At 42.7% G+C, this 13,647-nt stretch overlaps 1 protein-coding gene across 5 annotated transcripts in view; it reads right to left on the bottom strand.

The window, feature by feature from the left end:
* The window catches only part of TBC1D31 (TBC1 domain family member 31), a 59,952-nt gene that overhangs the window by 19,176 nt on the left and 27,129 nt on the right, over window positions 1-13,647 (bottom strand). For all 5 annotated transcript variants that reach the window (XM_084750991.1, XM_084750990.1, XM_084750992.1 and 2 more), the window contains 6 exons: window positions 11,785-11,961; window positions 9,764-9,843; window positions 9,531-9,677; window positions 2,995-3,128; window positions 1,137-1,270; window positions 423-602 (listed from right to left, as the gene is read on the bottom strand). In XM_084750991.1, the coding sequence (XP_084607117.1) occupies window positions 423-602; window positions 1,137-1,270; window positions 2,995-3,128; window positions 9,531-9,677; window positions 9,764-9,843; window positions 11,785-11,961 (852 nt within the window). The remainder of the gene's footprint in view (window positions 1-422; window positions 603-1,136; window positions 1,271-2,994; window positions 3,129-9,530; window positions 9,678-9,763; window positions 9,844-11,784; window positions 11,962-13,647) is intronic.

The raw sequence follows: 13,647 nt of genomic DNA, 5'->3' as shown, positions 1-13,647 counted from the left end.
TAGCCTGGAATTTTCTACGAAGCCCAGACTGGGCTCAAACTTGTGATCTTGTTGCCTCAGCCTTCCTAGTGCTGATATCCTAGGTCACAGCACTTGGGAAGCCAAGGCAGAAGGATTGCCATGAGTTGTAGGCTAGCCTGTGCTACAGAGTGAGTTTGAAGCCATCCTGGGCTACAAGGTCATAACAAGACCCCTAGCTGAAAAATACAAAACTGGCCAAGCGCAGTGAAACTCTCAAGCAGCAGCAGGTTCTCCGTCAAGGGCTGTGCTTCTCGGTGTAAACAACTGGGAGTTGAGAGCTTCTTGTGTGCTGTTGACTTTTGGCGGGTGACGGGTGGGAACCCAGGGCCTCGTGTGTGTAGACAAGCACGCGCCACAACCGACTATCCTTCCAGCCTCTTCTCTTGCGGATGGGTACTTACCTCGAAGTCGTCCTTAAGCGTACAGTTGAGCAAAGGCGCCCTACAGCAGGTGTTGTAGGCCACCACGGTCATCAGGAGGAAGGAAGGGTGATTGGAGAAGACATTATCAAATAGTCGGAGCCACTCTTCTCTTGTTAGCACTTCTGAGAACAGAGTCTCAAGGAGAGGCCAGGCATACAGCTAAAGCAGACAAGAAGTGATGCATGACGTGTCAGTATTCTAAGTAAGCGTCAAAAGAGGCACTGGCCACTTACGCTCTGCAGTAATCATATTTCACACGTAATTATGGAAAGAAGTGCACTAATTTGGACAATGCCTCTGCTTCTCCCAGGCTGGAGATTGAACACCAGGCACGTGCTCTGCCCCTGAACTATACTCTCAGCTCCTCTTTGGACTCTCTTCATAACTTAATAAAGAAGAATGGCAAAATGCTAAAAATACAGAATGTGTGTGGCAAGATGGCTCAACAGGCACAGATGCTTGCCATCAAGCTGGATCACACACACACACACACACACACACACACACACACACACACACACGCACGTATGTATATACATGCACACTATAAACTAATTTAGCTTAAAAATTATAAAAATTATAAAGCAGCATATGCTTTTCATTATTCATTGGGGAAATATGGTTTTATCTATACCAGAACCATTCTTAACTCTCAAACTAACTGATGTCACTCTACAGCCTTCTATTTCTTACCTGGGAAGTTACGTCACGGTCTATGAAGTGCTGTAACAGTTCCTTGTCACGAAATGCCAAAACATTTTCTATCACACTAAGAATATTGATGGGAGGGTTAGGAAAGTACTCAAACCAATGTTGACACCAGTTGACTACAAAGGAAAAAAAAAATCAGAAACTTTGTCTTTAAATACTTTAATGTATTATAAAAAGATGTTTTTCAGTCTCACTGTGTGTGTGTATGTATGTATAAATATTATATATATATTTTCATATTATCAGGCTACTCTCAAATTTCTGATCTTCCTATGTCAGCCTACCTAATATTGGGAATATAGACAATGGCACTGGGCCTTTTACTCTCTAGTACAAGGGCCGTGTACACTAAGCTACATCACCAGCCAATATTACTCACTTACTTGCTTATTTACAGGTTCTAAGGCAGGCCTTGAACTTGTGACCTACCTGGCTCAGCTTCTAGATTGGTTGGGACTGTCCCACCAGTCCCAGTGAATTTTTTTTCTCTCTCTCCCTCCTCAATATGCTCATGAATAAAGAGATAATATGACTTTTTAATAGCTAGAACATAAGGTTCCAAAATTCCACACTGATGGTGTCTTATCTCACCTCATTTAAACCTCCCTGGGGAGACCTGTCCTCACAGACATGCCCAGAAGTCTGTCTCCTACATGATGTTAAGTGTGCTCAAGCTGACCATAAGGGCAAACCACTACAGCCTTGTCTAAGAAAATCTCTTTGTGAGCCAGGACTCAGCAGAAACCAGAAGGCCCAACATGTTGGATTAGGAATAGTTTGGAAGCATGTGTGCACGCGTGCGTGCGTGCGTGCGTGTGTGTGTGTGTGTGTGTGTGTGTGTGTGTGTGTGTGTGTGTGTTGTGTGCATGTTTTTATTGATTGACACACTTTCAACACCTGCCCTGCTTAGGATAAAGAAAATTTGCCAATCTGGTGGCTCTATTCCATGGACAGGCCCTGGGTGGGGTGAGCACAGCCTGCTGCCTGCCTGTGGATGCAGGGTGAGCAGATGCCTCTGCAGTGTGACTCTCCTCCCAGGATGGACCATGAGCCAGTTGGCCAGCAGCCTTTCCTTAAGCTGCTTAGGCGTTTGCCTCAGCAACAGGAAATGCTGGATTCGTCACTGTTACAGCCTCCTATCGCAACTCAGTACAGAAGTTGCATTAGCAAAGTGTTGCCACGTGCTTGAGGGCAATGATTTCATTTATTACTGTGCATTTAGATTTAGGCTAATAATTAAGCCAGAAGTAGAACCTGGCAAAGATGTCAACGTCTCTGACCTGCTGCTGCTGTTGAGTGAGTGATATTCAGCACCCCCAGTGGGACCAGGAGCAGAGCACCCTAACCCAGCCTCAGAACCCAGGGTCTCCATCTCGGCTGTGCCCTGGGGTTAGGCATGTTTATTGCATGGGGTAGTGACGAAGGTAAAGTGAACGAAAGTTAAACACCAAGAACAATGCATCATCCAGACGCTCATGTCTGTGACCTCGCACAGTGGCATGAGGGCAGCGGCTCGCACCTGGGCAGGCACTGTGAGCGGAGGGCGCAGCCCCACAGCTGCTCTATGGAAAGCCACCAACCCCACCCACTAAGTGCAAGAGCAGATTCTTTCTAACCAAACCCAGTGCCCAACAACACTGCCTAAAAAATCCAACTCTCTACATTTTCTTGGAAAGGTTTCCCTATTAAGGACTGACACGTCTACTTTTTGCTCTAAACTTGACCATTTCATACTTCTTGACTGAAAAGTAAAGATATGTAGATTCCCTAAATGTTCCAGACGTGCCCAGGCACGTGAGGCTCTGTGCTCAGTTTCGCTCTACAGTTGTGAAGTACTTACTTATAAGAGTAGCAACAACTTCAAAACACAGGAGCTGATTGTTCTGGAACAACTTTACAAACGGAAATGCCAAGAGTGGAAGGTAGGGTGTGTCACTGAAGATTGCAGACCAGTGCGCTAGCGCAGAGAGGGTTCTGGAAATAAAAAAAAGAGAAGACCAGAAAGTGACATCATTGTTAAAATGTCTGAGTAAGTGGTTCAGATTTGGTGGAGACTCGCTGAGTCTCACACAGCTAACTGGGCATGGCAGTAGCGCACATCTTTTATCCTACAATGGAGGGGCAGGCAGATTTCTGGGAATGCGAGGCCAGACAGAGCTATATAGTAAGCCCCTGTGCCCAAACACCAACCCCAATCCGCCCTCACAAAAGAACTCAACGCCACATGAATGGTGGTATTCTATAAATGCTGCTCTGTGCCTTGAAGTTTTCAATAAATACTTGAAACATTTGTATCAGCATATATATATAGAATAAATACCTTCATGTGGGCTTTCTTGGTGCCTATAAGAGCTTTGTGTTGAGGCTTAATATAGACTTATATTGTTCAATTATCAATTATAGTGGCATAAACCTTATTAAATAAATAACACAGTCCAGTCTCCATTGTTTGGGCTGTAGCTGGGTTAAGAGAGAAATTGCAACACACATCCTTAACCCAAACACTAACATAGAGACTCTGACACAGCAGTTCCCAGTGTGCAAGTCTAATCCACAAAGTCATCACACAAAGATATGTACATGGATTATCACTGTTTGTAAAGCCAAAAGCTGTAAGCTACTCTAAATGGCTGTTAACAATATAAGCAGTTTAAATAACCAGAATTATGTTTCCATGTGCATTTTCCTTTTCTTTTTTTTTTTGTTTTGTTTTGTTTTTTGTTTTTTGAGACAGGGTTCTCTGTATAGCTCTGGCTGTCTTGGACTTGCTTTGTAGACCAGGCTGGCTTCGAACTCACAGTAATCCGCTTGCCTCTGCCTCCCGAGTGCTGAGATTAAAGGCGTGCTCCACCACGCCTGGCTACTCCACGTGCATTTTTAAAATGAGGCAGGGCCAGCAAGATGGTTCAGCAGATAAAGAGGCTCGCCACGAAGACTGACAGTCTGAGTTTGATCCCTGGAACCTCAAGCAGAAGGAGAGAATCAAATCCACCATGTTGTCCTCTGACCCTCGCATGTGTGCCATGGCAAGTACACGCACAAGATCAGGGACTCTAATAGGAGGACAATGAAAGACCTAAAAACAAAAACAAGCAAACAAAAAAAGTTGTGTGTATGTGTATGTGTGTATTTAGTAGGGATCACTCCAGGGCAGGGAGACTCCTAGTTTTAGGCCAGCCTGGGCTACATGGGGAGACTTGAAAAAAAAATCAAATCAAATAAAAATAACTAGTGTGCCTGTATCTGCATTACATACCTACAGAAGGCAGCAAGAGGAGAGCCGTTGCCTCTGCTGCAAGTCGGCTTAGGGAGCAGAGGAAGAGAGTTTCTTACGACCTTCTGAACTGCCTCACCTATCTTTTTATTGTATTGTATGTGTCTGTGTGTGCATATGGGGGCAGAAGGGGGAGTCACACCCTCTGCAACTGGAGTTACAAGAGGCTGTGAGCGTCCTGACACAGGTGCTGGGAACTCAACTCTGGTCCTCTGACGTGCAGCAAGTGCTCTTAACCAAGAACTACATTCTTTTTAAAAGATTAAAATAAGCGTCTCGATATAAGTGAGTATATACCATTTAGCTCTTTTTGCTTCTGTGTGAACTCACTCATTATGACAATTTCTAGTTCAATCCATTTGTCCACAAATTTTGGAAATTCCTTGTTTTTAATAGCTGAGTAGTATTCCATAGTGTAAATGTACCACAGTTTCTTTATCCATTCTTCTATAGAGGGACACGTAGGTTGTTTCCAAGTTCTGGCTATTATGAATAAGGCAGCTATGAACATGGTTGAGCATATGTCCCTGTTGTGTAGTAGTACCTTAGTCTACAACTGATAACCATTAATAAAAGTAAGTTGGCTAATTCGTAAAAGTGGTATGTGGAATAAATTTGAGTTAATAAAATAATGGAAAGGATGTTAGAGGTGCTTCAGGTACCAGTGAGAAACAAGTCACGGTGAGGTTAATACTGGCAGAAAATGCTGAGAATAATTGGTCCCCAACATTTTGCTTCATTTTTCCTCACAAGCTTATATTGTCCTATCATATTAACAGTCTTCATAGGAAAAAATTTTAAATTTTTTTGTCAAAATATCTTCAGGATATCTTGAGTTGATTAGATTATTTATGCTTATTTGTCTTTTGTGTTAGAGAAGCTGGCCAATAACTCTATACAAATTGTTCTATGAAATACATGTGACTGAACTTAACTTCAAGAAAATTATCCAACGTAACTGTAGGCAATATTTCAACAATGTTTCTAGAAGTATTTGGAAACATTTTATATGAGTGCTATGGAGAACAACCAAATGCTTTGGATATCTTGCTACAAATAACAAAAATTATTTAAAAAGTAAAAAAAAAAAAAAAAAGATTAAAATAAGCAATTTTCAGTCACTTTAAATGCCCAAATATATGAAGACACAATATTCTGTCATGCTGTTGCCTGTGTCTGACAGAAAGACCCTACCTCCATCACTTTTACTGCAGTGCCCTAAGCAAGTCTTTAATATATCATTTTATTCTATAATTGTAAAGTATACATCTTTAAAAGGGGGGGGGGGGGAAGAAGGGTCGGAGAGATGGCTCAGAGGTTAAGAGCACTGACTGCTCTTCCAGAGGTCCTGAGTTCAATTCCCAGCAACCACATGATGGCTCACAAGGCTCTATAATGTGATGATGCCCTCTCCTGGCCTGCAGGTGTACATGCAGGCAGAGCACTGTATACATAATAGTAAATAAATAAATCTTAAAAAAAAAAAAAGAACAACAAAGCGGGAGAGGGGTGTAGGGGTGTGTGTGTACGTGTGTGTGCGCGCGCGCGCGTGTACTTGTGCGTGTGTGTGTGTGTGTGAGTGCTGGCAAGCTGTCTTAGCAGGTAAATGTTCATTTCCTGGGACCTGCAGAGTGGAAGGAGGGAAATGACCCCTCAGCTTCACATATGTGCACGATAGGCCATACACACACACACACACACACACACACACACACACACAACACACAACACACACACACACTTCTCTCTCCCTCTAAATAGCTGAATAAATAAATAAATGTAACTAAAATTTTAAATTAAAAAACAAGCATTTTTTTTTTTATATAGTCACATCTTTATAATACTTAAAAAGTAAACGTGGCTTCTTCAATACAACCTACAGCCAGGCAAGTCTCAACCTTCTGTACTAGTCAAATCAAGCTAAAATACAACAATTCTCTTTCACTACACTATAATTTTGAATTAAAGTTATAAAATAAATAACATACACATGAAATAAAATTTTATTTCATGTGTATGGATACTCAAGCCACACTGTGCCCTTGAAGACTAGAAGCAAATGTTGGCCTATTAGAGCTGGAGTTACTATGGCTGAGAGCTGCCAGTGCTCTTCACCATCCCCTGGCACCTGATACTGAATTTTTAAGTTGAAGTGTAGAAAAACAAACCAGGTGTGATGGCTCCTCCTTCTAACGTCAGCCTGTGGGGCCTGAAGCGGGAGGATGGAGAGAGTGAGACCAGCCTGGGCTGCCACGTGCTAAGTTCCCGGCCGCACTGAGCTAGACAGAATCTGCCTCAAAGAAATGAAATTAGAAAAATAGAAGTTGAAAAACAAGGGGGAAAAAAAAGAGGATTATAGTTTGAAGTACTTATACAGAATTATAATTAAAATAGTAACTTTAAATGTAAATGAATTTGTAGACACAGAATTGCTTTATGCATCAAACTTACTACATTTTATGAAAACTCTCCTGCCGCCCTAGGCAGAGTTTAGAAAACCATCTTCAGGGAGTGCCCTGTCCACAGGCTATATAGGAAGAAACCTACAAGGGGTGTTTCTTCAGCTATTTGAATCATCAGACAAAAGTCAGCATCTCAGTTGCCTGAATTTATTTTCTCTCACAAGAGCAAGCTAGCACTGCAGAGGAGTGTGGGAAAGAGACGAGGCTTTCTCCTAAAGCACTGGCTGTGTTTAACTCTGCATACATGAATCCAAGAGTCAAAGACGTGAGGCATGAGGGTATTCTGAAAGCATCTGAACCACAATGCCATTTTATGAAGACTTGCTATACAAAACAGGCAAGCATATTAAAAGTAGGGGCCAAATGAGTAAAATAAGTCAATGCCAGCTGATATTTCATCAAATTCAAAAGGGCAATAGGTTAAAAACTTAAGGTACATCTTATTTTTAAAAGCATGAATAGGCGGGAGCTGGAGAGATGGCTCAGAGGTTAAGAGCACTGGCTATTCTTCTGAAGGTCCTGAGTTCAATTCCCAGCAACCACATGGTGACCCACAACCATCTATAATGAGATGTGGTACCATCTTCTGGAATGTAGGCACACACCCTGGAAGAATACTGTATCCATAATAAACAAATAAAAATTTAAAAAGTATGTATAGGCAGACCTAAATTAACTAAGCATCTTTTAAGATCAAGAGACTGTTCATTAGTAGAGACAAGTAAACAAATCATGCTGCAACAAGCACAGGCAGCCCCGGGATCAGGTGCAGAATGGTTCTGCACTGTTCAGAATGCTCCCACCTCAACACAGGGTCTAGAAATGTGTGACAGTCTATAAACAGCTGCATGAGGAAAAATACAAATACAGATGTGACTGTGCAGTCTTGACTGACAGGATTAGTAATGTAGAAACAGGGTGGAGGAAACAAACCAGACTGACTTGAATAAACCTTACTTTGTATAAGAGTATAAAGCAAAACAAAGTTTAAATTAAAAAACGTATTTCAGGGGCCCCTGTTCAACCTCCACTAACGAAGAACAGTACTAAACCAAAACCACTAAAAATAAACAGAACAAATTAACTGAATTATGTAATGAATTTGTGGCATTATCATAGAAATGGTTAAGTAATTTAAAAATAACATTTTGATTGTACATGAATGTGGGTTATAGTGTAAGAGGAAAAAACTAAGAAGCATTTGAACTATTTTTAATAATTATAATATGAACCAGGCATGGTGATACATGCCTTGGAAGCCCTGAGGCAGGAGGATTATCCTGAGTTAAAGCAAGCTTGGTTTATATCCCAGCTAGAGCTATGTAACAAGGCCCCACCTCAAACACAAAGCAACAAAAACACCAACCACCCAAGCACTAATGTGAGATACAGTGGTCCCACTATCAAACATACAGTCCAGAGCTTAGAAGCCAGAATAGATGTAGGAAAAGTGGTAGACACCTCAGTAGGACAGTGCTTGCCCGCTGTGCAAAGGTCCTAGGTTTGATCTCAGTGACATATACAGACATGTACGCACACATCAATGCTTTTAGGAATCAAGATATTTCTTTTACTCTAAAAGATTCTAATATAAAATCAAAGTTATAAAAAAAAAATCCCAAATTTGATAGGAAATATCTCTGTAAACTCTTTCTGGTCCTGTCCACTGGAAAGGCCTGTGTTTAAATCTGAGTTTATAATGGATACTTATTATTTGGGTCATCCTTAGGTAATTAATTTACTATTTTGAAAACTGGTAAAATTTGAAAAGGCACTGTGTGCCTTGCCCTTCCTCCACAGATGGCATTAGAGGGGTCTGGAGTTGATGACAGGAAGCTTGTCTTTCTTTGTGTGTGCATGTGTTTTCATGTGGGGGAGGTATGTGTGTGAGGGAGCCCATGTGGCCCTGTGTGTGGAGGGCAGAGGACAATCTCAGCTGCTGCTCCTCAGGTGTCCTTCATTGTTTGTTTGGGACAGGGGCTCTTCGTGGTCTGGAGCTTCTCTGACTAAGCTAGACAAGCTGGCATCAAGCTTGAGAGATGTGCCTGTCTCAGCCTCCACCTCACCACATCTGCAACTGCTAAAATAAACACCGCCTCAGATTTTATGGGTTCCGAGGATTGAACTCTGGTCCTTTGGCCTGCAAGGCAAGTGCTTTAAGAACTGAGCCATTTCACCAACCCCCAGGAAAACTTTCTTTATAGAAATTTTCTGCGTAATAGAAGAGAAGGCATGGCAGAACTAGATTGTCAGTGTTTTGCTAATGTCTGGGAAGCAATGGATCCAGATGATGGTCATCAATGACCAGTAACGCCTGACAAAAGATTAAGGATGAGGGAGGAAAGACACATTCCCTGTCATTTATTAAATGATAGAATACCGAGTCCAAACTGGGTCTGCTGTCTTACAGCCCAGGCTCTTTCTACTGCTCTGCTTGTTCCCTGGGTCACCTGAGAGGTATGACTTCCTGGAACACAACACAAACTAACATCCATATATAATGTGTGGACGTTTTGCTTTGGAAACAGCCCTACCGAGGAGGCCAGGACAGTCAGCGCTGATTGAGCAGGGTGCAGGGAGAAGGGGATTTGGAATGCGGCAGCGTCCCCACGTGTGGCGGCGGCAGTGAGCCGAGCATACCTCTGCAGCACTCGCAGCAGTTTTCTGCTTTTGATGGGGTACTTCTTCTGAAGGTTGAGATAAGCCGAGTGGGTCCCCTTATCCACCAAGCTGCTGAATGCAGTATGATTTTCAGGCAGTTTTAGTAAAGAGCGCCAAATAAACATTCTGAAATAAAAATTTAGTTTTAAATTTAGAAAACTTTTTTTTTTTTTTAACAAAAATGACTTAGAATGAAATAAATTCAGGTTTACCTGTATTTTGTTGGATATTCCCCGTAGCCTTTTAATAAGATTTGCAAGCGTTTTCTATTTAATCCTTCGGACAATTCATTCTATAAAAAGATTGGACCAGAAGTGACAGTTAAGCCACTGAAGACATGGTAACCTAGGTCACAGTGGCTTCTGACCGCTAGAACCCAGCACACAGACAGGCAGGGTGCACAGGCTGCAGTCTGAGCGCTCAGAGACCGGGCTGGAGGCTCATGAATCTGAAGCCAGCCTGGGCTGCAGGTGAGATCCTGTCTCAAACAGCAGACCAGAACTGAACACAGTACACAGCAAGACATATCCAGGCCCCGGGCTGTCCCCAGGCTTCCTAAGCACAGCGTGTAAAAGTCACTCCATGTAGCCCTCCCAACAAAACAGCAAGCATGACCACACCAACACGGCACAATGTGATCTGATTTTTTTACTAAGCTATAATCTGTTTTATACATTCTTTCATAATGTAAGTTTTATAATTTAAATGCTTGAGGAGAAACATCATTAAAATGAATATGAAAAATGGCAAGCGTTGCGAGGATACGGAGTAAGCAGAACTCTCCCTGCTGCGGTTAGGAATGTGGATTACCTCAGCAACTCAGGAAACTGACAGTATTTACTGAGCAAATCTACATGTATCAAGAGGCTGCAGTGTGTGGCAGAACACAGACCCACTCTCTCCAACAGGGACAGCATTCTCACGTGGGCAAAGGGCAGTGTCTAGAAGGGAGGGGACATTCCATTCTTTGATGTGGCTGCTGGTAAATGGATTCAGTTTGTGAAAACGCACTGTGTACTTCACGTGTGTATTTTATTGTCAATAAAATGTTCCTTGAAGACACTGTTAAGCATTTCTATGGATATTTATATTTTCTATTTCAAAATAATATACATGCTTTGCAGGAAAAAAGTTTGAAAAAAGGTAGAAAAACCATTTTAGAAAAGAACACTGGGCAATGAGATGGCTCAGTGTTTTAGTAAAAGTGATTGCTGTGTGAGCCTGGTGGCCCGAGTTGGACCCTTGAAACCCAAAGTGGAGAGAACTGACTTGAAAGTTGTCCTCTGATCTCAACAAGTTTAATACACATATACACACACTCACACACTCACCACAGTCACATTCACACACACACACACACACACACACACACACACACACACACACTCACACACTCACCACAGTCACATTCACACACACACACACACACACACACACACACACACACTCTCATGCACGCTTGCATACACTTAACTTTAAAACCCAAAGCCTTTTGAACGCTTTCCCTCAAGGTTATCCTGCTGTGGCTGCCTCCAAGGAGTCCAATGACAAACTCCAGAGGGAGCAGTTTAAAAACTATGCCTCCTATTTTCCCCTTGGTAGCCTTCTACAGCAGCACTGTCTAAAAGAAATAAACACGGAAGGAATTGAAAATTCTTCTAATAAGTACATTAAACAAAAGTAGAGAGAAACAGGAAAAATCCAGTTTCATAACATGATTTTTAGAACATAACCAAAATATCATTAACACATAATCAATATGAAATCATTAATTAATAAGACAGTTTACATCCTGGATTTTCCTGCTTTCCTACTGTATGTGTTTTACACTTACTGTACCCTTTAAAAACACTGATTAATTTAGTATGTGCAATGTGATATGTGTGTGTACATCCCACAACACACATGAAGATGCAAGGACAATTCTGAGAGTTGGCTTTCTCTGTTCTTTGGGTTCCAGGGATAGAACTCAGGGTGTGAGGGTTTGCTGTCTGTTGTTTTCAGACAGTGTCTCACTCTGTAACCCAGGCTGACCCCAAATTCAATCCTGTCTCAACCTCATAAGTGCTAGGACGACAAGTGTGAGCCAGCCACCATGACAGGTCACTATAACACGTCGTCATTCAGATGAGCACACCTCAAGTATCATCGGGCACACACGCTAGCCCAGAAGTCACAGCTGGCCTACAGCACGGTGATGGCAAGCTGGAGTTCAGTTACAATGTACTCTTACCTCCTTGTTTTCCGAATTACCAGGCAGGTCTTGCTTGAGTACTCTAGTTTGAATTTTGCTCTCTTTACATCTCGCTGGCCGCTGCACTCTTCCTGACATCACTTTCATCTTGAGGTTACTGGAACTCACTGTGTTATTAGGCAAGTCTTCAATCACTTTAACTAAAGGAGGAGGTGGCTGAAAGAGGAGAAAGGGCTCCATGAATTTATTTATGTACTATATGTATCTTCCCCAGTGGGTATCCTTGGAAAGTAGGCCTATTGATACATAATTCACCAACTTTACACAAACAGCTTGCTTTAGTTCACATAGTTACTTTTAGGCATAAAGTCTAAGTAAAACTGTCTAAGAATGCTTTAGAGTATTTATTGATGAATAAATCACAGCATATGTCTATTAAATTCCTTTCAGGAATAAATACATGATTAACAGCAATAAGTGAATTTATTCCCAAGAGGTGGCTCGATACGACACAATGGCAAACCACTTCCTACTTGCACTAAGAAGTCAGCACATGATGAGGACAGAGAAGGCGAGGCTAGACAGAGGCCCAGGAGAATGAGGAGAGCACCCTAACAGGCCCTGGGCTCCAGGGCAGAGGCTCTGAGGGAGCACAGGGTCCCTGCACTGCGTGAGGCCAAAGACTGTGGTCTGCGCAGCAGAAGCTGCCAGTCCCTTACAGCATCAACTGCCTTAGAGGCAGCTCAGGCGACACCACCCGGAACCCAGGAGCTCATTTTACGGGGCTGTCAAACAGGAAACTCTAACAGCTTAACTCAAACTAAAATGACTTACTGGTACTCCTTTTCAAATAAAATGGTTTCCCTTATTCAATGAAAATGAGCCAATAAGGCCACACAGGTGAGTTTAAAAGACAAGGTACAGTGCCACTTCTGTGATTTAACTCTTCATCTTGGCTGAAATCAAAACAATTTGACCAAATTATGGCCAGCTTTTAATAATGCTGAACTGTTCATTCTTTAATTTCCATCCATTCTTCTAAGTTTTTGTTAAAGCCTCTATTCTAAAGTTATCTCCCTTGCTGGGCCCTTATCCTTGGCGTCAAGCACAGCGCTGGAGCCTGAGATGTGACTGGATTTGCCTCACTTCTGTTAGGAATACATAAGAAGCCACTGACTTCATTAGAACAACATCAGATGACGAGAGAGCAGTAAAGCGCGGAAGGGGCACAAAGAGGCCACGGTTTACACAGGAAATGCGGCCAGTTGCGCAGCTGCAGCAGCCACAGAGACACTGGCTGATGTGCCCTGAAAGTAAAAGACGCTCCCCTCTGCAGCTAGCGTTCCTTCGCTGTGCTCTCCGTGTGCTTGGCACACAGCAGCACAAGCAAGGCTGTGAGTGGTGAGTCACTCTGAGCAGCTCCACTCGGTCTCTTCCTGTCTCCTTTAGCACTTTGCCAGCAGTGGAAAAGCAAACGAAAAGGCTAAAGATGCTCAGCAAGAGCACTTAATATACTGGTGATTAAAAAAAATATATATCAACTTCAGCTGGGACCAAGTTGTGTAATGAATGCAACAGGAAGGAAGCCACTAAGTAGTATTAAAAAACGATGGAGGGCGGGGGCAGGGCAGGCCTCGTGACCTGTGTTCTGTCCCGGGATCCCACAGCATGGCTAGAGAGAACCCACTCCTGAGGTGTTCTCTGACCTTCATGCGTGTGACACGGCACACGTGCACACACACATCCTCACTAAACATCTTAAGTAAGAAATAATGATGAGCAAGCCAGGTGTGGTGGCGCACGCCTTTAATCCCAGCACTCGGGAGGCAAAAGCAGGTGGATCTCTGTGAGTTCGGGGCCAGCCTGGTCTACAAAGAGTCCAGGACAGCCAAGACTATTATA

The sequence above is a fragment of the Acomys minous genome, assembly GCF_964271855.1.
Source record: "Acomys minous genome assembly, chromosome: 12".
Classification (NCBI taxonomy): domain Eukaryota; kingdom Metazoa; phylum Chordata; class Mammalia; order Rodentia; family Muridae; genus Acomys; species Acomys minous.
Note: the sequence above shows the minus strand (reverse complement) of the source record. Positions and strands in the feature narration are given on the sequence as shown.